The sequence below is a fragment of the Onychostoma macrolepis genome, chromosome 07, assembly GCF_012432095.1.
Source record: "Onychostoma macrolepis isolate SWU-2019 chromosome 07, ASM1243209v1, whole genome shotgun sequence".
Classification (NCBI taxonomy): Eukaryota; Metazoa; Chordata; class Actinopteri; order Cypriniformes; family Cyprinidae; genus Onychostoma; species Onychostoma macrolepis.
In genome coordinates, this window is record NC_081161.1 from 33,336,464 (window position 1) to 33,361,191 (window position 24,728).

The window sequence follows — 24,728 nt, forward strand, 5'->3', positions numbered from 1 at the left end:
TTAGCTGTATTTTTTATTTTATTTATTTTTTTGTTATTTTTACTTAATCAAAATAACCCAAATGCAGCTTGACTGAGATTAATTGGAATGAACAATGAAAAAACATGATTTTTGAAAATCTGTTTTTGCAAATGAACTTATTAAATAAATAACATGAATATATATTTATATATAAATATATAACAACAACAACAAAAAAAAAACATTCTGTGTTCACACTTAACAAATATTGCACTGTCACAAATTACCAGTACACTTTCCATTTTTCTATGGATTTTGTTTTCTTACAATGCATGTTATTATTAGGGTTGTTCCGATTCCGATACTAGTATCGGAAATTCCACCGATACCACAAAAAATTCTGGCATCGGTATCGGCGAGTACTTGAACCCATGTACCGATCCTATACCATTTTTAAACAAGACCTATAGTTATGCCTAACGCTGCAAATCGAAAATCGATTCTTCTTGCGAAGAATAAATATAAATGTGGTAGCGCATTGCCAGTAAATCACTTGCATATGTGACTAAATCTTCACCCTGGGCAACTAAATGATGTCTAATATTAGCCACTGGCTAATAAACGCTCAGATTTTACTCGCCAGTGTGTGAGTTGGAGGCTATGTATAAGTTTAGCACAGATATATTGTCACTCGCTGAACACTCTGACCAAGCGCTTCAGAGTTTCACTCTCCGTCAAGCGATATATTTTTCAGATCATTTGAATGAATGCGCAGCGCACCTGTATTTGACGTACCGTAAACTCTAGTGTGAAGCGCACGACTCGCCGTCGCTTTGCTTTTTTCCTCACACGCAGAGAGAGAGAGAGAGAGAGAGAGAGAGAGTCTTACATGTAGCGCGTCAATTCTGCATGGTATGTAAACGATATTCTTTGTTGTATTTTCCTGTCAAAATAACGGAGTTCCTTTGGAATTCTTCAGCTTTTAATAACTGCCGGGTTCTCCGGTAGTAGGCGGAGCTAATGCGCAAACGACAATCTCATTGGCTGGCGCTCACCTATTATTTTCCCTGGTTTGATTTCAGCAAATCAGTTTAAGCGAATGCAGAGAACGTGATTAATATTCATGAATCCAGCAGCTCGTTAATCCTTAGTGCATTTTATGTTGTTCTTAGTAGAACTCATAGTATGATTATTATCTTGTCAGTATTATTGATAGCTTCCCCCCCATATTTTACAGAAACACTGAATGACCAAAAAAGCACCACCACCAGTTCTGTTAAAATCACTGTATTCATACATGGTTACCAAGTTTTAATTCTAATTTCTAAAGTTATATCATTAAATAATACTCGATTATCATAATATATTTATAATGCTTGACTGACTGATGTTAAGAGTGTACTTTTAGATATTTAAATAGATGTGCCATTTTCCAAACATTATATATAATATTTTTTTGTTTACTTGCCAGACTATTTATCTATATCTCTATCTCTCTATCTATCTATCTAAAATAATTGTATCAATTCATACAGGGCTAGTAGTACACACAGCTGTAACTAGATACACACCCGGGTACCGGATCAGTACTCGGTATCGGCCGATACCCTGAGCCTAGGTATCGGAATCGTTATCGGGAAGGGAAAAAGGGTATCGGAACATCTCTAGTTATTATCCATATATTGTAATCATCACAACTGCAAGCTGTAATCACTGCCTAACATGTTCATTGTGTTTGCCTAACTGATGACGTTAACTAACCACCACTGAACCATTATATTATAGCTATATATTACTGGTATATGGAAGTATCTCTGGCTGATAACAAAATACTTTCTAATTGTAACATTGACACAACCATTTTCTGTAAAGCTGCTTTGAAACAATATTGTGAAAAGTGCTATACAAATAAACTTATGTGTATCCGAGAGGAAGCAAGCAAATAGAACAGAAGTATGAAGCAGAAACAAAGAAAAAAGCAAGAGATGTATAAATGAGAGTCTTTAACCATACGCCGAATGCTAAAGTGAGTGAAAGGACAACAGAGAAAAAGGACAAGGGAAAAAAATGAGAGCAAAAGGAATGAATGAGAAGGAGAGAGGGAGAGAAGCTAGAGGAAGGAGGGGTGCGGCTCCCCGGGGGCTGTATGACTCACTCTCCTGCTGCTGGCTCGTGCGTCACTGGCGCGGTGCTGGAGGTGGAGATAGTGGAGAGGTCTGTGCATTTAATTATGGCCTGCCAATTTATACGCACTGTAGTGATACACGCACATACACACACATAATCAATGAACAGATGTGGAGATTGACAGAAAAAGGTCACATACACACACATAAACAGACATTGGCCATATTGAGAAATGGACTGCTAAAGAACAAACAAGCACACGTATACACACACACACACACACACACACACTCCGTGTTTGCATTAGACTTTATGAAAGACTGCTTGTTCACAAACAGGTTCGACAAATTATTTCTTCTTATTAGCCCATTAGCTAACCATAATCAATGTTAATACAGACAGCTACAGCATAAAGAGAGCAGTGCGTGAATAAAACAACGAAACGGGCTGATAGAGTTGCATTTATGCAATATGTACTCATTAAAACGTAAGCAAAAGATGCTTATTGAATGAATTTTACAGAGGTCGATGGCATATTCAAAGACCCCATGCCTTTTGTTGACTTGAGCCGTGTGCTAGAAGGCGGTGCTCAGATGGAAGGTGGAGACATGGTGGGGAAGGGGGGAAGGGGGGAAGGGGACTGGGCCTGATTTTATCTGCACACCTCCTCATCAGGTCACTAGCGTGGACGGATGTAGCCCCAAAGCAAATCATTACTGATGAGGTGACAATGTCCTCAGTGGTGCCAATGTATTAGAACCTGTTAAGAGAGGCAAATGAATTATATCTGCTATCATGCTAATCGATGTTTTTATTCTACACGAGACCTTTGGAGACAATGGTGCTAATTGACCCATACAGTGAAATAATGTCTTTACATAAATTTATTTAAAAACAGAAACATATAAATATATGTATGTGTATATATATATATATATATATATATATATATATATATATATATATATACAGTCATGGCCAAAAATATCGGAACCCTTGGTAAATATGATCAAAGAAGGCTGTGAAAATTAATCTGCATTGTTAATCCTTTTCATCTTTTATTAAAAAAATTCACAAAACTCTAACCTTTCATTGGATAATAAGAATTTAAAATGGGGGGAAATATCATTATGAAATAAATATTTTTCTCAAATACACATTGGACACAATTATTGGCACCCCTAGAAATTCTTATGAGTAAAATATCTCTGAAGTATATTCCCATTTATATTCACAATTTTGAGCACTCCAGGGTGATTATGAACATGAAATTATCCAGCCATGGCTTCCTGTTTCACAGAAATATAATAGGAGGGAAAACAAAGCCCAAATTCCCTTAATCATCCATCACAATGAGAAAAACCAAATAATATATTCTGATGTGTACCAAAAGATAATTGAGCTTCACAAATTAGTGAAGTGGCTTTAAGAAAAGAGCTAGAGCAGTGAAAATTCCCATTTCCACCATCAGGGCAATAATTAAGAATTTCCAATCAACATAAAATGTTACGAAACTGCCTGGAAGAGGACGTGTGTCTATATCATCCTAATGCACGGTGAGAAGGAGAGTTTGAGTGGCTAAAGACTCTCCAAGGACCACAGCTGGAGAATTGCAGAAAATAAATGGAAGCAAATGGAGGTTTCAAAAAGTACTGAATAAAAGGGTGCCATTAATTGTGGCCAATGTGTATAAGAGAAAAACATTTGTTTCATAATGATATTTTCCCCCATTTTAAATTCTTATTATTCAATGAAAGGTTAGATTTTTGTGATTTTTTTAAAATAAAAGATCAAAAGGATATAACAATGCAGATAAATTTTCACAGCCTTCTTTGATCATATTTACCAAGGGTGCCGATATTTTTGGCCATGACTGTATATATATATATGTATACATGCATATATATATTTATATATGCATTAAATTAAAATTAATCAAACATGACTTTTGTGTTTTTATAATTAACTATGTTTTAAATAAATTGTTCTTTATATTTATCAAAAAAATCCATATTTTTTCAAATTCAAATATTGTTTTAGCATATTACAATGATTTCTGAAGGATCATGTGACACTGAAAACTGCATTTTGCTGCTGAAAATTCAGTTTTACCATCACATTTACTTAAAGCTGCAGTCTGTAAGTTTAGCCTCTTTGTCACCATCTCTGTTTGAAAACCTGGAATTGCAGCTCTGTGCGGAATTATCTTCCATGCGTGGGTTGTGAGTTGGCAGGCCTCCAGTCCAGATGAATCTAATGTTTACCGCACTGGTATGGATACTGTACTTAGGAATCACAGATTCTAGCGTATATCTGACCTAAATAAGAATTTTCACCAACAAGTAAGTAACAAGTCTGCCACGTTTGTTCTGACCAACTGAGGAAAAAAGCATTACAATAAATTGCGCTACCAATGGTGATTAAATCTAACCATCGGTTAGCGCATATCACATCTAACCGTGCAAATTATTGTTATTGTTATACTTTATTCTCAAATTATTAACGTTAACAACATCAGCATTGCAAGACAATGAGTATAGTGTGCATTAGCATGTAGATTTCAATTTCTGTATAGTCTAATCTACAGGTGCAACTCACTAAATTAGAATGTCGTAGAAAAGTAAATTTATTTCAGTAATTCAACTCAAATTGTGAAACTCGTGTATTAAATAAATTCATTGCACACAGACTGAAGTAGTTTAAGTCTTTGGTTCTTTTAATTGTGATGATTTTGGCTCACATTTAACAAAAACCGAACAAATTCTCAACAAATTAGAATATGGTGACATGCCAATCAGCTAATCAACTCAAAACACCTGCAAAGGTTTCCTGAGCCTTCAAAATGGTCTCTCAGTTTGGTTCACTAGGCTACACAATCATGGGGAAGACTGCTGATCTGACAGTTGTCCAGAAGACAATCATTGACACCCTTCACAAGGAGGGTAAGCCACAAACATTCATTGCCAAAGAAGCTGGCTGTTCACAGAGTGCTGTATCCAAGCCCAGTGGTCCAAAGTCCTCTTTTCAGATGAGAGCAAGTTTTGTATTTCATTTGGAAACCAAGGTCCTAGAGTCTGGAGGAAGGGTGGAGAAGCTCATAGCCCAAGTTACTTGAAGTCCAGTGTTAAGTTTCCACAGTCTGTGATGATTTGGGGTGCAATGTCATCTGCTGGTGTTGGTCCATTGTGTTTTTTGAAAACCAAAGTCACTGCATCCGTTTACCAAGAAATTTTGGAGCACTTCATGCTTCCTTCTGCTGACCAGCTTTTTAAAGATGCTGATTTCATTTTCCAGCAGGATTTGGCACCTGCCCACTGCCAAAAGCACCAAAAGTTGGTTAAATGACCATGGTGTTGGTGTGCTTGACTGGCCAGCAAACTCACCAGACCTGAACCCCATAGAGATTCTGGGGTATTGTCAAGAGGAAAATGAGAAACAAGAGACCAAAAAATGCAGATGAGCTGAAGGCCACTGTCAAAGAAACCTGGGCTTCCATACCACCTCAGCAGTGCCACAAACTGATCACCTCCATGCCACGCCGAATTGAGGCAGTAATTAAAGCAAAAGGAGCCCCTACCAAGTATTGAGTACATATACAGTAAATTAATTCTTTCCAGAAGGCCAACAATTCACTAAAAATGTTTTTTTTATTGGTCTTATGAAGTATTCTAATTTGTTGAGATTTGTTGAATTGGTGGGTTTTTGTTAAATGTGAGCCAAAATCATCACAATTTAAAGAACCAGACTTAAACTACTTCAGTCTGCGTGCACTGAATTTATTTAATACACGAGTTTCACAATTTGACTTGAATTACTGAAATAAATGAACTTTCCCACGACATTCTAATTTATTGAGATGCACCTGTAATTGTCATGCCTTTCGAATTTTATATTAAGAAATTCTTTTAACCCAAAAAGCAAACTATGCTCCCTTCGAACTGGTTTTCTTTTAAAATACAAATCTTGTGTAATCCCAGGCTATCTGTAATCAGAAGCACATTTAAAACTGGAATATAATTTAATTTCATTCACATGTGTTTCATAAACACATAATCCTTTCTGGATTACAATCTGCCATCAAAATTATAAATTTAATTATTCCAGCTGCTGTGAGAAAAGGCTATAAACGATGCGCCACCTGCAGGATCCTCACATGCGATAGCCTACTAGCCGGGACAACTTCTTTATCTTTACAGATGTGATGTAATGACGCAGCAGCATGCTCGAATTTCCCACGAAAACCTACCCGAACCACTCAAATTAGAAAACATTATTATAAGTTAACCGTTGTGAATCGGGCTAAAGTAAGGTGATAGTTTTGAACACTGGCTGGTTATGTAATTGCTCAAATATTGATTTTGGATCATTTTAAACCCAAAAAAGTTACGGACTGCAGCTTTAATAAAATATTAAAATATAGAAAACAGTTATTTTTAATAGTAATAATTAATTGTTCACAATGTCACTGTTTTTACAGTATTTATTATTGTTTATCAAATAAATGCAGCCTGGGTGAGTATAAGAGAAATAGGGAAAAAAAACATTACAACTTTTGAATGGTAGCCTATTCTGTAAAAATGATATGATCAATATCATATATACAGTGCCCTCCACTAATATTGGCACCCTTGGTAAATATAAGCAAATGCAGCTGTGAAAATAAATCTGCATTGTTTATCCTTTTGATCTTTCATTTCCAAAAATTACTGGCAATTATTGGCACCCCTAGAAATTCTTATGAGTAAAATATCTCTGAAGTATATTCCCATTCATATTAAAAAAATTTTAGCACACCAGGGTGACTAGGACACGTTACAATAATTGGGTGCCAATAATTGTGGCCAACATGAACTAGAGAAAGCATTTATTTCACAACAAGATTTCCCCCCACTTTCAGTTGTTTTACTTCAATGATAGGTTAGAATTTTGTGAATTTTTGTGAATCAAAAGGATAAACAATGCAGATTTATTTTCAAAGCCGCCTTGTTTACCAAGGGTGCCAATATTGGAGGACACTGTTTGTTTATATATATATATATATATATATATATATATATATATATATATATATATATATATATATATATTATTATTATTATTTTTTTTATTATTATTATTATTTTTTTTATTCTACAAGATTCCACTACAATTTTTTTTTAAATGAGTTGAAATTACTTCTACAGCCAATTGTTTATAAAATGATTATACTTAAAAATTTGAGGCAGCAGCTGAACTTCCTTATTGAACTTAAATTGAAGTTAAAATTAAATAAAATTAAAATTATTTATATATATATATATATATATATATATATATTAATTAAATATAGGCCTATATATATATATATATATATATATATATATATATATATATAGATATAGATATATATATATATATATATATAATATTATTTTATTTATTTCTTTTTTATTTCACATCTAGAAACATTGCTTTTGAAATGTATAATTCTGAATGGTTTGTTTGGAAGGCATTTTGCTGTCTCTGTATGCTGCTGTGGCTCATGCTCGTTCTGACTGTGTGTGTGTGTGTGCGAGAGAGACGCACATTGCATTGGACACTATCTCTGTTATATGAGTAAACTGCTATTGGACCAGATGAAGGAACAGCTTGTTGCAGTGACAGTGACGCTCCCTGTTTGTTTTTCTCTGTGCAGATCCCGCAACCGGCACCATGCTAACGCAACAAGTACTTACATGATTAATAATGACAGCATGATGAAGAAGTGCATCATCATAATCTCAATTAATGTCACATAGCACCTTACAAGAGCCTGTTGCTGCCAACATGTAGCGAATTTAATCAGAGCAACTGGAGAGGAAGGCAGAATTGATGATGCACATTTGGTTGTCAGGCTTAAAAAAGGAGGAGTGCTTATCAAGGGCCACACAGCAGATGCTAAATGACTAAACCCTAAACCCAACTAAAGGGTCTCACATTAGTGGACGGATCAAAATGGCTCTGTGTTTAAAACACTAAACAAATCCCAGGATGGTAAATTGCCAGAGGTTTTTGGTGACATGACTGAGCTAGTTACTTGTACCTAGGTGGTGTGCTTTATCTGATACCCAGCCCTTCTTTACAAGGCACTAGATCAGTCCTTTCTCAGCTATAGACTTTTTCTCATGGTGATGCATTTAGGGCAAAGCCGTGACAAATAAGCTGGACAAAAATGTAGATGTCTGGAAAGAATTGCATACTGAGGTCGAGCTTTAGCAGATGGTTTGATAGTGATTTGTTCATCTGATGATCCTTTTTGCTAAAGCCTGTGATCAGCAGTCTTTAATACTGTAGTAGTCAGATCTGCATTGGGGATTTTGATTCGTGATGAAACAAGTTTTGTGTGTGTCCCAGTTTTAGCTGCTTAGTGATAGATGTTTCTCTATTATTCTTATTTATGACCTTTACTGAGGGTCATAAAGCCTTTATTCACTTGAGGAGCAACATTAAATCTTTAACTGACAAAGTCTCGCTTTCTTCTTGTTACTCTTTTTCCATCCGTCCTTCCTTTTTCACTTTTTCACCTGCTTCTTTTCATAAATTGTCTTTGTCGTCCCTCTTCATTTTGTTCTCCTCTCATTTCTCAAGCTGTCCCCTTTTGTTCCCTGCATGTGTCTGTCTCTGTCTTGCTCTTTTTCACTCTCTCTTTCCAGTAATGAGGTTTCATGCCTGCAGTCTTGTTTGCTCACTACTAGACCATGAACAGATGTGAAGACATAGAGTAGAAAAGTGAAACAGAAAAGGATCAATTACAGAAAAGGCATTAGTGTGAATGAAGTGCAAAGGAAAATTTTGCAAGATGATAAGTGATAAAAAAAACAAAACAAACAAACTCGTTAAATAAACTATACACACACACACACACACACACACACACACACACACACATACATATGCTTGTTTCTGTGAATTTTGGGGACTTTCCATACACTTATATTACATTTATACTGACCAAACAATATTTTCTGTCCCCTAACCCTAAACCTACCCCTTACAGAAAACCTGTACACTTTCAGATAAACATCATTTACTATTATTAATTTTTTTTCCCCCGCAGGCTCACATTGTTTTCCTCACGATGTCAAAAAATGTCAGGTTTTACTATCCTTGTGGGGACATTTGGTTTAAGGTTGTGTATAAATCAGAACTGCCAATGTTATACTAAATATTGATTGTTGTGTGGGACACTCTCAGAAAAGAGGAACAAAACTGTCACTGGGATGGTACTTTTTAAAAAGCTAGTACACTGTAAAAAGTAAAAGTTGACTTAACTTAAAAAAATTGAGGAAACCCGTTGCCTTAATATTATTAAGTACATAATTTTTTTTTTTTTTCAATTAACTTATTTTTAAATTAAATTAAATTAAATTAAATTAAATTCAATTAACTTATTTTTTTAATTATCATTTACTTAAAAATGTTAAGGCAATGGGTTTCCTCAATTTTTTTTAAGTTAAGTCAACTTATCACTTTTTACAGTGTAGTATGTACTCTTTATGTACTAATAAAGTCCTAATATATAGCATTAGATGTAAATAAGGTACAAAGATATACATTTGAGCTTTTCTACCTTAGGGTACCAACCCAGTGACAGCTTTGTACCTTTTTTCTGAGTGTTAATTGAAATGATAAATACAGGTCCCATTGAAGGAATCCACAGCTGAAAAGCCACATTCTTTTCATATGCGGATGTTAAAAATATATATATATATATATTCTATTTGGATAATGAATATGGCACTGTCAAAACTTCTTGGGATAGCCATAAATCGAATACAATCAAATACGCACTCCAGGATCTCGGCCGAAGTAGTAGGTCATCTGGATATTTTTCATCTACGTTTTTCAAATACTATGAATTTGGACATACTGCTCTTTTGCTATACTGTTTTTCACATACTGTATAATACAGAAGTATGCATATTCGGATGCAGCAATAGTGTTTTTCTCGTAGTCGGTGGGTGGCTGATGCACTGTTTTATGGATTGTGCAGCACCAGAGTGAGAGTGTGAAAGAGCATTATGTGTCAGCTCTGTGTGTAGGCCCGTATCTAGTGGAGGTAAGAGACTTGAGGGAAAGTAGTACATGTCACATTTGAGGCAGGCACATTGTTTTCCCGTTGTGCTTAAGGTAAAAACCAAGATCCCTTCAGTCTGTCAACTATTATGTCACTCCATATGACAGCAGATGCCTTTGCTGATGTTTTGGAGGCTTTAATTGTACTGTATAAAGCTCATTTGTGTGTGAATATATATATATATATATATATACAGAAAGTAGTTGGTTTATAAAAGCAGAAAAAGATAAGAGAATTGCACATGTCCACAGTGCATACTGTGATGACTCATAGTTTATTTTGTAGAGTTTTAAAGCTGCGAGCAGGTTTGAAAATCACACACACACACCTTATATAACACTGGTACTTGCAGTGCCTAAGCATCGCTGCAGATTACCTAAAATATTGGTGGTTAAATGTGCAGATACCACATGATAAAGATATTCATCGTATGGATTGTATAGAAATGTTTGCAGTGAGGACGTGAAACAAATGTCAGGCAGATATGCCAGATTTTCTGATAGAAAAGGTCATTTTCAAGAAACAAAAGTTTTTGTTGCTGACATTTGCACAGCACTATATGGCCTTATATGGCAATTGTGCATGACTAAAAACTGACACTTGAGACTTACAAATACTGCATACATTTTATTTAAACATAGAATGTAACTGATACATGAACATGTTTAGAACGTGTGAATTAACCTCAAATTCAATTCAAAAATAAAGATTTTAAGTAAGGCACTTTTCCAACTTATAAATGTATACACATTTAAAATGTTGACTGGTTGGCTTATTTTGTGCTAAAAAAAAATTATAGAGAAAATATAACAATAACATAATAAATGAATGTGTTATTAATACATTATTATTGAATGCAGCTTGTTGCATAATACATTATTGTCAACGATAATGTTGCTTTTATACCGGTTCCAGGGGTGTCAAATGTGCATGTCAGAGCAGTAATCATACTTGTCTGCCAGATACATATAAAATAATATATTTAAAATAACAGGGTTACATAGATGTCAAAAGATCATCTTAATAAAGTAATAGCTTGCTTCATTAGAATATTAAAAGATGAGACCTGGCGTTATTGTTAGAAATGTTTTATTTATTCTTGTATCAGCAGATGACTAGAACATGACAAGTAACAAGCCCTGTGACTATGATTTTTCTGCCTCATTAGAAGTGTGGGAGTCATTTTTAAGGCTGATTCTGTTGATTAATGTTTCACTGCTGTTCTGTCTTCTCTTCTACACTTCAGTATGGTTGCATTTATTTGATAAAAAATACTATTTTATTGTATCTTATTTTTTTTTTTTCATTATTGCCATATGATTCTTCAGAAATCATTTCAAGTAAAGACTGGAGTGATTGCTGCTGAAAATTCGGCTTTGTTTTCCATTTTAAATTGTAATACTATTTTACAATATTAGTTTTTACTACATTTGTGATCAAATTGTTGTGCATAAACAACAACAGTAAAAATCTTAATCATTCCAAAATTCCTGCAGTGTATATGTATATATATGTATATATATATAAGTTTTTGAAAACAGAAGCAAGCGATTTTCCCTCATTCCCTCCTTCACAGTCCGTCTTCCATCCTTTTTCACATCACAAACACACACATATTCTAGACTGTTCCTTTGTGAGTGAGAATTACGCTAATTTAATGTTTCTCTAATAACAGCTTCTTTACCCAGCATGCACTGGGCCTAATGGCACTCATCATCCTCCATTCCTACGCTTATTTCCTGTGATTAAGAACTGCCATGGCATCATGGTTGCTTCTGTATAATTTTGTCCCAATGTTTATCAATTAAAGCCTGTCCTCTGTCTTCAAGCAGCAGACTAATTAGTCAAGCACTAAACTGAAATGGAAGTGAAGCTACACTGATGGCTGTATTGTTTGGAAAATGATGTGGAATTTGTGCGTTGTGTTCGTGCCACATTGTGTAATTACTAGAGGCCTTTGCTGCTCGGACAATCCGGATCTGAGTCAACAGGTTGAGGAAGACATATGGACGCTCATCGGGAGAGTGAGTCATGATGAGGGGGTTAATTAATAGCTGCTCTTAAAAGCTGTCTTTGGCATCTGGAAACAAATGCAAAGCGGAAGAAAGTTTGCTTATCTGTGACGTGAGTTGTTTTCTCTACTTATTAACATTAATCTGCAAGTAAAAAGAACAATATAATAACAGTGGAAACCTGATTGGTCATCTACCCTAAAGATAGTGTGCATCTATGTGATTTTTCATGATCACTTTCCAAAAAATGCTTTTGTTTGGAATCAAATCTGTGCATTTTTTTCTTATGCCTTTGAGTTTTGTCTTATGTTTTATAGCTCCTTGCTCCATTGTCATCAAATGTAATATGTAAATCTATGAAATATGTCCTGCTTGGACAAGTTAAAACAATTGCAATGAAATGTTGTGTATGTATGTTGTGATTATCATTTGTAACCAGTAAAATAATAATTACGGTATAATATTTTATATTATAAATAATAAGCATCATAATACAGTACAATGTTTCAGTTTTACCAGTAGCGTAATTTTATACAATGATTGTAACTCTTTTGATTAGAAATTGGCACCATACAAGTAAAACAGTACAATTAGTGTTACACTGATGACAGTTACTTAAATCTTAAAAGATATAATGTCAAAACTATCATATGTGAGGTGTTTCATATATCTGAACAGCTGTATGGCAAAAATTATTTTAAATGACCCCTGTCATCTTTCATTTCCCAGTATTTTAAATATCTTTGCTGTAGCGCAATCACTTCAAGGCCAAATACACATATTAAACATATTTGAATGTGTAATTTAATAAAATGAGAGTGAAGTACCTAATTTTTTAGGTAATTGCTTCTTTAGTAAGTCTTCAGTTCATAACAACCGGCACTTTGCAGACCCACATGTGTTGATGGTGGCCCACAGGGTGGTAAAATTGGGATAATCTACAGCGGAAGCTCGGTGAAGTCCAGATTTAACGCAGAGAGTGGGTTATCATCATCATCGTGAAAAATATAATTATCTGCTCCAGCAGCAACCAGCTCTCTGTCTTTCTCTTCCATTTCTGAGATGCGTCATATGGCTAGGTCAAATCCATGCAAGTGCCAGGAAGCGAAAGAAAGCAAATTAAGAAAATGAGAGCGAGAAACGACACAAAGCATTGAGTCATTCTAGCAGTCAAATCCTGTAACTCTTATCAAGGGAAGCTGAATCTTGCCCTATGTCCTTCCGGAAGTTTTAAACACTGCACTGTATGTGTAGTCTCAAAAAGTTTGACGAAGCCTCTAAATACCAACTTGCTACTGTTTCTCGAAACTTCACCAGCAAAAGCACTTCATAGAACTGTGTCCGGACACCCCACCCCTGCATTTCCCGGTCGCCAAACAGACAACACTATCACTTCTGCTGTAATGGCTCTGACTAACAGAGCAGCATTTCATTATGAACCCGAGATGCGTCTCAGTGCTGCCTGCTTTTGGTGGAAAAACGGAAGTGAAATCTTTCCTGCTAGAAAATCGAGGCATTAATATTGTCATAAATGTCTTTTTACTGATGCATCGTCTGCGTTACTGGAGAAACTACACTCATTCATTTGCAAAAACACATACATTGAGAGTAGAATTAAAGATCCTCATGAATGAATGAAATTCATATATGACCCACAAAATGCAATTTAGACTGACAGAAATTGTTATTGTGATCCATTAGGTGTCATCTTTCTATGATTATTAGACAACTGACCATCTGCAGCTTAAATCTATTTTTGGTCTGTACTTGTGCTGCTGAAGGAGAGAGAGAGGATTACTTTAGAGGCCCTCCAGATCCTCTAGAGAGATAGTCATAAAGCAATCAATGATCTTATTTTTGACTCAAGGTCAATAACTATGACTGACCTTGAGCCAAATTAATTTAAAGTTGTTTGCAAGATATTAATTCATTTGAAAATGTGTGCAAGATAATACTGGCTTTTGTATTATAACAAAAATGTATTATATATATATACATATTTTAATGTGCTTTCATTATTTCATTCATGAAAAGCAGAAAGGCATAAATATTAAATTCTTCCATCTAAATATATATATAAATCATGCTAATCATTTTCTTGTCTTGCTTCCTCAGAGGTTTTAGTATTTTATTCAGTATTTCCTGCTGCATGCTGCACAATACAGAGGAAATCTTTCATTTTGCGTCACATATTCTTATATATTGGGTCCACAGGATAATGCATGTTGGATGCCTCGTGTACTGAATTTCATTCATAAAAGCTTTTCGAAAGAGGCCTTCTTTGTGACTGCCTGCTCTGTGGCTGATAGTAAAAGACAGACAAAAGACTGTTTCTCAGACACAGATTATGTCAAATCCAAGATTAAATTTCACTGTCAGTTCTAGCATTTTCTTCTTAGTCCAGGCCTTGGTTTAATCTGTGTGTGGAAAACTGGCTCAAAAAGCATTTCTCATTTCACAATGATCAATTTAGAAACATTCTTAATGCTGAAAGGAAAAGAATAGTAACTTGTCATTGCAAGTATCTTTCACCAACATCCTTTTTTGTTTTCTCCATGCACTGTGATCCGCTGAATCCAGTCTGTGCTCTGAAGTGACAGCTAAGTTGTTAATTAGTCAGTGACAAAGTTGTGAAATTATGACTAGGCCTTTCTCATATGTTAATAATTCAGTCTCTTGCTGTCCATGTTAAAATATAATGTATGTTAGGAAGGACTTGACAGTTAAAATATTAACGTGACATAAGTTACAAATGAGAAGAAATATAAATAAATGTCATTTAAGCTTTTCATAACAGCAGTATGCAACTTCTATTGCAAGACTGTGTGAGTGCACAAGATGTCTCCACTTACTCCATGCATTTAATGAAGCCGATGGCTGTAATTGTGTGTCTGGATGGGGGTCTTCATGTGTGCTCGTGAAAAGAGTGAGGGAGAAGGTGATCTGCTCTGTCATGAGACGCTCTGTAATAAGGTCTGGTACGAGGAACAGATGGACATTATTTGAGAGACAGAACTGGAACTAAATGGGTGTAATGACAAGCCAAGTGCTTCAGCAGAGCAAGAGTGACGTGAAACTAATCAAGGAGGAGAAACGAAAGGACAGAGGTGGAACAATGAGAACGATGGAAGGGCTGACCGTGACGGAAAGACATAAATCATGGTTGCAAAGTAAAGAGAGAGTATTACGGAGAAGAAAGAAGTAGAATAGCAACAGGAAAGAATGTAATAGAGAAAGAGAGAGAGATGAACAACATAGATGGGGAGAGAGGAGGGGAATAATTTGCTGATGGATAGATTCTCAGCACATCCATTACACAGTTGCCTGTTTCTCAGACGTCACACATTTTCTCCAAGGACTCCTCGTGCGCTTTCCCATCATGAAAGGCAATTACAAAACACCCTAGTGGAAAAAGAGGCTGATTTTCCACAGTGTTAACCACCTTTTTTCTTGTCACTGCCATTACCAGTTGCCTAACAGCTGTAATGTACCATACACACAGTAAGTGACTTTGGATTTTGTTGTATTAATTATTTTGAGAAAAACAAATATATATATATATATTATTGTTGTTTATACAGTTAAATAAAAGTATTTTTTTTGTAGTAGTAGTGTTAGATACAGAATTATATTATTAATGGATAAACAGATCATAGATAGATAGATAGACAGACAGACTGCTGTTGAAATGTTTGGGGCCAGTTTAAGTTTTAATTGAATGCATTAAATTTAATTCAATGATTATACAACTTAAAATTTCAACATTAGAATAAAATCAATCTTCGTGCTTGACTTAAGTTTAGTTAATTTAAGTTTTGTTAACTTTAGTTAAGTTGGATATTTAAGTTATCTCAACAAATTTTATGTTGTTGTAACTAATTGCAGCAGCATTTTTTAAAGTGCACTTTTCCACAAATATATTAAGCAACAAGTGTTTCAGCATTGATACATTTTTATTATATTAAAATGCTTAAAACAATCAGGTTTGAAGTACTTTTCATTTCAAAATTTCAATTCATAAATCATCCTGTACTCATGAGGCACAGAGGAACAAGTACATGCTTCATGTTTCTGACATCAGCATCTGTTAAAGTAATGAGTTCACTGAGTTTGTTTCACTGTGCCTTGTTTCACTCAGGCGCAATATAGTTGTACAATATCTTAAACCGATTTAATTTGTTGAACATATAGTTTGTTTAAACAAAGCTGACAACTCCATTATGGCTAATATAACATCAATCACCAAAAAATTAAACAAGTCTTTCTTTATCGCCAGCATCTTTTTCTTCTCTCCATCCTCTTTAGATATCATTATAGCTCTCTTTCCAAAAACAGCTGCTCCCAGTAATCCCGGAACTGCTTCACTGTCTCATGGCCCTCACAAAACTGCTTTAAATCTTCCCATAGAGACTGATGCATATAAATATGAACCAAAACCAAGCCTTGAATCTCACTTTTCACACTGTTCAGGTGAGCTGTTAGTGCTTTCTTTGCTAAAGAGGTGTCCGTCCCGTACAGATCGATATTAAAGCGTAGAGACCCTCCGTTAAAGGGAATAGGATAGGGAGGTGTGTGGAAGCTCATGAAAAGGGGTTTCCCACCGGAACCATCTACAAACCACGTCAAGTTTCGCCTTGCCAAGACGTGAAGGTTACTCTCCATGAGCTTCAAGGGCTGCCAATCCTGGATGATAGCACCGCCTGGAAGCTGAAGTCTGGAGGACAAGTCTGAATCCAAGAGAAGGGTCTTAAGAGCATCCAAGTCCTTTACTGGCACTAAAGGACTGCTACTCTTAGACTCATCTGACACAACCAGTTTTTCCTTCAGACCTGAGACAAAGTTATCAAAACCTTCACAATCTCCCCACAGAGAGAGAACGGCCTGGTTTATAAAGACACAGAGAAAACAGAGGAAAAAATTACTGTTAATGTTAGTGTTATTACTATTACTATTCATAGTTTTCATGCGACGTCACACCCTCATACTTAAAGAAAAACAAAAACATGCATTAAATATAATAAAGTAAGATACTGATATTATAGGCCAAATTCAGTATATTGATGATGCATAATTTGTACAGGCAAGAGGATGAACCCTATATAAAGTATGCATCATCAATAAGATGTGTACTGAATTAGATCTTTTAATATCATTATTTTAATCATTTAAAATAATTTTTTAGTAAGTTAAACATTTTATAATGTCACACTGTTTTTAATGACTGAAATGTGGATTGCAAATGGCCAAAACTTGCATTTTGTTCACATGTCCTCGTTTTATTCTTTTGAGAGGTGATCTAAATATTTGTGGATTGGAAGGAAAGATATGGAAAATTGACAGGCTTTTGCTGCAGTTCTTTGGATGTTTTGCCCTCCAGGTCTTCGAGGCGGTCAGGTGACTGAAAACTATGAATTAGTGGTATGGATCAAAAGGTAGTGAGAGGAAGTGAAGAAAAAAGATTTAATGGAGTGCATAATTCATTTAAAACAACTATCAAAAATAATACAAAATGCAGATTACAAAGTATTTTGATTAGCATTGATTATTAAAGTATTTTGATTATTTTGATTACTTTGCATTTGTTAATAAATTAGGTATCATAGCAAATTATTTATATAGTCTATAGTGTTAATTTATAGGCACACAATTGTTAATTAAGTTCATTTATAGAAGTCACTTTTCAAATTTTAACTCACCCGTCTAGCCAGAAGCGTGAACTTGCTCAGTTTTTCAGGCCCTGGGTCATCTCCTCTGGTGAGGCGCTTGGTCTTCACATCAGGGTAGACCTTCTTTATGTAGCCATCAACAAATCTCTGGATAACTCCGGCTAGACCACAACCCCTTTTGTTAGGACACACTCTTAATCCCTCAACGATTACAGTTTCACCTCCATCAACCAGCAGACCTGACTCCAGAGCCACCTAAAGGCACACAGGAATAATTATTGAAAAGGCTGAAATAACTGAAAATAAAATGGTAAAATGCCAGCATGTTTATGATTGCGATCATAAATTAAAATAATATGCCAACAAATCAAGCAGCATAACATACTGTTTTTGTACTAGAGGCTGTAGGAGTAACTGACTAAAAACATGACCTCATGTATCAAATCTTGTACCTTTGAGATTGAAAATATGAATATTTTATTAATTGTACTATTAATAAGTACTGTTAGTTAACAATATGAGGAAAAGTTGTCTATTTTTTTTTTAACATTCAAAATTCCAATAACAAAAGCCAATGTGCAAAAGTGCTCCTAGTAGCTTAATGGTGCTTTAGGGCAGCTGGTAGAGGTTCACTAGTGTGTAACAGTATAAAGCAATATAATATAACACTATTAAACAATATAATACTATTAAAATCACAGTAATAAACAATTCCAATGGTGCTGCTGACCTTATCCAACCACCCTAGACTGATTATATGAAGAGCGAAATTGTCCAGTGGTATAAATGTCAAATACTGCATTCAAGTATATGGGTCATGAGTCAATCAATTATGTGCATAGCAGAGAACACACACATTGATGTGGTTCATTTAAGCCACAAGTTAAAATGTCGTCTTTCTGAGAACTGCAAGCATGGCATTTCTCAAGACATATCATCACTTATTTTACCCATTAACAACTTCTTATCATATCAGTTAGTGATTTGAATAGTCTATTAATTATAAGACATGTCAATGCTAAATGTCAATGATTAACATTTCAAATGTTATACATGTACCTTGATAACATGCAAGTTTAGATTACCAAATAAACAAGTAATACTGTTAATTTCTTGGACATACAATTTTTGAGCTTATAATATATGTTTATGATAAAGTGTGTGTCTACTTGCTAAAATCAAGATAGTGCTGAAAAATAAATGCAACAATTGTGCAATTTAAAAATGACAATTAATATTTCCTCACAGCTTCTGGCTGAGGTTAAAACTAAAATCAGAAAACACATGAGGTCTATCAAACCTTTTTCCTCTTGTATCTCTTACCAGCTTCCTATCTCTCCGTGCTATAATAACCACTCTTCCTGGCTCAGTCATCCAGGAGTGATAGCGATGTGGAAGGTAGTCATTGCCACCATATATGTCTTGTGATATAGCCATCACGTCATCGTAATCCTCTACTCTGGCCAGACAGAAGTTCAGTCCATCACTTTCACCCACACAATGTGAATCCATCGTTACTTCTGCACAGGTTAATTGTGGATTGTAAAACAAACAGATTTTGTGTGTGTGTGTGTGTCTAGTCCCAGTAACAAATAAAAACAGATTAAAACAACAGCATTTATTATATTAAAAATATAAAATGCATAATACTAGTGTATTTTGTTTACATAATATATGTTATGTGGTACTGTGTATATTTATTATGTATATATAAATACACACAAATGCATATATACATTTCAGAAAAATATGTTATGTTTATATACTACATTTTATGAATATAAATATAGACCTGTAAATATTTTCAAAATATACAGCCATGGCCAAAAATATCGGCACCCTTGGTAAATATGATCAAAGAAGGCTGTGAAAATTAATCTGCATGGTTAATACTTTGATCTTTTATTAAAAAAATTCACAAATTCTTTCACTGGAGAATAAGAATTTAAAATGGAGGGAAAAATCATTATGAAATAAATGTTTTTCTCTAATACACATTGGCCGCAATTAACGGCCCTTTTATTCAATACTTTTTGAAACCTCCATTTAACAGCTCTAAATTTTCCCCTATAATGCCTGATGAGGTTAGAGAACACCTGACAAGAGATCAGAGACCATTCCTTCATCCAGAATCACTCCAGACCCTTTAGATTCCCAGCTCCATGTTGGTGCTTCTTCTCTTCAGTTCACCCACTCATTTTCTGCAGGGTTCAGGACAGAGGACTGGAATGGCCAGCAGAAGCTTGGTTTTGTGCTCAGTGACCCATCTTTGTGTTGTTTTTGAGGTTTGTGTTTGGATTATTGTACGGTTGGAAGATCCAAACATGGCCCATTATAAGATTTCTAACAGAATCAGTCATTTATTGATTTTTTATCTGTTGGTATTTGATAGACTCCATGATGCCATGTGTCTAAACAAGATGTTCAGGACCTCCAGCAGAAATATAGGCCCACAACATCAAAAATACAGCAGTATATTTCATTGTACACATGGGGTACTTTTCATCCCTGTGTTCACCAAACCAGTCTTGAGTGTTTGCTGCTAAAAAGCTCATTTTTTAGTTTCATCTGACCATAGAAGCCAGTCCCATTTGAAGTTCCAGTCGTGTCTGAGTTTGTTTTTGGATGAGCGAGGAGAATTTTTCTTGAAACCCTCCCAAACAACATGTGGTGATGTAGGTACTGTTTGACTTTTTTTTTTTTAAGGTTTTCTGACCCCGAGACTTAACTATTTTCTGCAATTCTCCAGCTGTGGTCCTTGGATGGTCTTTAGCCACTCAAACTCTCCTTCTCACCGTGCATTAGGACGATATATACACACGCACTCTCCAAGCCGGTTTGGTAACATTTTATGTTGACTGGAAATTCTTAATTATTGCCCTGATGGTGGAAATAGGAATTTTCTTAAAGCCACTTCACTAATTTGTGAAGCTCAATTATCTTTTGGTGCACATCAGAAATATATTCTTTGGTTTTTCTCATTGTGATGGATGATTAAGGGAATTTGGGCTTTGTTTTCCCTCCTATTATATTTCTGTGAAACAGGAAGCCATGGCTGAATAATTTCATGTTCATAATCACCCTGGAGAGCTCAATATTGTGAATATGAATGCGAATATACTTCAGAGATATTTTTAATTTCTAGGGGTGCCAATAATTGTGTCCAACGTGTATTTGAGAAAAACATTTATTTCATAATGATATTTCCCTCCATTTTAAATTCTTATTATCCAATGAAAGGTTAGATTTTTATGATTTTTTTTTTAAATAAAAGATCAAAAGGATTAACAATGCAGATTCATTTTCACAGCCTTCTTTGATCATATTTACCAAGGGTGCCGATATTTTTGGCCATGACTGTATTCTGTATATGTGTGTGTGTATTTAAATATACATAATAGAAATACAAGTTTTTGTTTGCATAATATGTGTGTGAACTCACACACATATTATGCAAACAAAAACTTTTATTTTGGATGCGATTAATTGTTTGACAGCACTACATATACTATATTTAAAAAAATAATAATAATTAAAAAAAAAAAAATTTATCGATTGAAATGATTAGCCTAAATATTTCAAACAAATGCTGATGTAATCTACTTAGCCTATGTAGTAACAATTTATGAGACCATTTAATGCTATTACTGTGGATAACATTATATATTAGCAAAAACTTAATATAATTCTAGTCTGGATTGCAGGCTACTACTAAGAAGCAGCAATTTGGTCTTGCTATGATCATGTGGTCTGGTCTTATTAAAAGACAGTTAAAATGCAACTACAACCATATATCCTGCTTTCAAAAACACATCATAAGCACGGCTAAAATAAGTTTACAAAGCGATGTTAGCCTCAGATATCTTTATAAAGTAAAAACGGTACCGAAGATTTCTTCATTAGCTAATGTGTTGTTTTGATAGGAAATGTGTCTCAGTCTGCAGGACTTACCGCGTATGGTAGGCTACTGTATCGACAGTCGTGTGATTTTGACTTTGTGTTCCAGACAAGTTTCCCCTCCGGCCGAACATGGACTTTAAACTCTTGCAGGCTTGTAAAACTGTTTAGAAATGTCCAGGCTTTACGCAGTCTGGACATCTCTCTTTTGGTTAACTAACAAGCAAAGCATCTTTAACCGTATGTCAATAATTATCCAAACATAAGAGTGAATTTGGATATAGTAGGCACAAAGATCTCTGATACGTTTCGAGAACATTAAAAAAGCATTTAAGAGATAAACACATTAACCTTCTCGAGGTACGAAATGAATCCATTTCCTAAGAGTTTTTATTTTCAGTAACAGTATCGTAGCCCCACCAAGCGGGTAGAAGGCGACATTGCATTTAAGGGGTCATATGATGCTTTTTTAAAAGATCATTATTTTGTGTAGTTGGTGTAACAGAATATGTTGACATGTTTTATTGTTCAAAAAACACATTATTTTTCAAATACTGTACATTATTGTAGATCCGCTATGCCACGCCTCTCTCAAACGCTTCGTTTTCTACAAAGTCCCTCCTTCCGTCAAGCGCAGTGTGTTCTGATTGGCCAACTGGCACAGTGCATTGTGATTGGCCGAACACCACAAGCCGCGTCGGAAATGTAACGCCCCTTTCCATAATCGCAAGCTTTAGCTTTCAAAATTATAGTAAAGACAGTTAATAATGTCCTTAATTACCATCAGTTCAAGCCCGAGAGGGGAACAGAGTCGCGTGACGAAGCTCGTATGTGTTTGTACACAATAAATAAAGTGCTTTTACTTTCGCCTAGAAACACAGGGTCTCTATGGAGTCAATTTAATGCCAGATATACAGGTGCTGGTCATATAATTAGAATATCATCAAAAAGTTGATTTATTTCACTAATTCCATTCAAAAAGTGAAACTTGTATATTATATTCATTCAGTACACACAGACTGATGTATTTCAAATGTTTATTTCTTTTAATTTTGATGATTAGAGCTTACAGCTCATGAAAGTCAAAAATCAGTATCTCAAAATATTAGAATATTACTTAAGACCAATACAAAGAAAGGATTTTTAGAAAGCTTGGCCAACTGAAAAGTATGAAAATGAAAAGTATGAGCATGTACAGCACTCAATACTTAGTTGGGGCTCCTTTTGCCTGAATTACTGCAGCAATGCGGCGTGGCATGGAGTCGATCAGTCTGTGGCACTGCTCAGGTGTTATGAGAGCCCAGGTTGCTCTGATAGTGGCCTTCAGCTCTTCTGCATTGTTGGGTCTGGTGTCTCTCATCTTCCTCTTGACAATACCCCATAGATTCTCTATGGGGTTCAGGTCAAGCGAGTTTGCTGGCCAATCAAGCACAGTAACACTATGGTCATTGAACCAGCTTTTGGTACCTTTGGCAGTGTGGGCAGGTGCCAAGTCCTGCTGGAAAATGAAATCAGCATCTCCATAAAGCTTGTCAACAGAAGGAAGCATGAAGTGCTCTAAAATTTCCTGGTAGATGGCTGCGTTGACTGTGGACTTCAGAAAACACAGTGGACCAACACCAGCAGATGACATGGCAGCCCAAATCATCACTGACTGTGGAAACTTCACACTGGACTTCAAGCAACATGGATTCTGTGCCTCTCACTCTTCCTTCAGACTCTGGGACCTTGATTTCCAAATGAAATGTAAAATTTACTTTCATCTGAAAAGAGGACTTTGGACCACTGAGCAACAGTCTAGTTCTTTTCTCCACAGCCCTGTTAAGATGCTTCTGACGTTGTCTCTGGTTCAGAAGTGGCTTGGTAGCCCTTTTCCTGAAGGCGTCTGGCGTGGTGACTCTTGATGCACTGACTCCAGCTTCAGTTCTCTCCTTGTGAAGCTCTCACAAGTGTTTGAATCAGCTTTGCTTGACTGTATTCTCAAGCTTGCGGTCATCCCTGTTGCTTGTGCACCTTTTCCTACCCAAATTCTTCCTTCCAGTCAACTTTGCATTTAATATGCTTTGATACAGCACTCTGTAAACAGCCACACCTTTCAGTAATGACCCCTGTGACTTACCCTCTTTGTGGAGGTGTCAATGTTCGTCTTCTGGATCATTGCCAAGTCAGCAGTCTTCCCCATTATTGTGGTTTCAAAGAACAAGAGATACCCAGAATTTATACTGTAGGGATGGTCATTTATTCAAACTCAAATGTAAATATTCTAATATTTTGAGATACTGATTTTTGACTTTCATGAGCTGTAAGCTCTAATCATCAAAATTAAAAGAAATAAACATTTGAAATATATCAGTCTGTGTGTAATGAATGAATATAATATACAAGTTTCACTTTTTGAATGGAATTAGTGAAATAAATCAACTTTTTGATGATTTATTTATTCTAATTATATGACCAGCACCTGCATGTGTATATATATATATATATATATATATATATATGCAAAAGAATAATGTTTTGCAAACAAAAATAAAGATTGCAAAATATTGTATTGAGAGAAAAAATAATGTTTTGCAAACAGAAATAAAGAATTACACAAATTAAGGTATAATTTATTGCAAAAACCAATGACAGTTGTAAAAGATGATTTATTTTATGAAATTTTATCTCTGCAACACATATTTTCCATGCTCACACCTACTAATTCATTTGCAACGCTCCATGTATTTTGCGTTTCAGTCAAGCGTGAGCTCGCGATACCGTTTTCCCTTTGCGCTTCACTTTTCTGTGGGTTTCACTTCATGGTACTGTTTTGACGTGGGGGGAAGAGTCAAGAAACTTCAGGCGTGTTCAGCGAGCCTGGGCATGACCCCCCCCCCACCCACGCGCGGAGCCACGTCATTAGCTGGAGATGCAAATCGCAACAGGTTTGAAAGTCAGTATGGCAGAGAGGAGGTTATGCGGGTAGAT

At 35.4% G+C, this 24,728-nt stretch overlaps 1 protein-coding gene across 4 annotated transcripts; it reads right to left on the reverse strand.

Annotated features, from left to right (window-relative positions):
* Positions 1 to 15,901: 15,901 nt before the first annotated feature.
* nat16l (N-acetyltransferase 16, like) lies at positions 15,902 to 22,686 on the reverse strand. Of its 4 annotated transcripts, none has more exons than XM_058781642.1 (4): positions 21,813 to 22,683; positions 19,185 to 19,320; positions 17,892 to 18,116; positions 15,906 to 17,076 (listed from the first exon to the last, which is right to left on the reverse strand). In XM_058781642.1, exons 1-4 carry the CDS (start codon positions 21,890 to 21,892, stop codon positions 16,507 to 16,509), a joined length of 1,011 nt encoding a protein of 336 aa, XP_058637625.1. In that variant the 5' UTR covers positions 21,893 to 22,683; the 3' UTR covers positions 15,906 to 16,506. The 4 variants fall into 4 exon arrangements, with proteins under 4 accessions (XP_058637628.1, XP_058637625.1, XP_058637627.1 ...); XM_058781643.1 differs by having other exon boundaries at positions 15,909 to 17,076; positions 19,185 to 19,381; positions 21,813 to 22,678; XM_058781645.1 differs by lacking the exon at positions 19,185 to 19,320 and having other exon boundaries at positions 15,902 to 17,076; positions 21,813 to 22,686.
* Between the last annotated feature and the right edge of the window lie 2,042 nt (positions 22,687 to 24,728).

Coding starts and splice junctions, on each gene's coding strand:
- nat16l (XM_058781642.1), bottom strand. CDS start 21,892: ATGTTCGGCCGGAGGGGAAACTTGTCTGGAACACAAAGTCAAAATCAC. Junction 19,321..21,812: donor ACAGTAGCCTACCATACGCG/GTAAGTCCTGCA, acceptor CTGTCTGGCCAG/AGTAGAGGATTACGATGACG. Junction 18,117..19,184: donor CACGGAGAGATAGGAAGCTG/GTAAGAGATACA, acceptor GTGTGCCTTTAG/GTGGCTCTGGAGTCAGGTCT.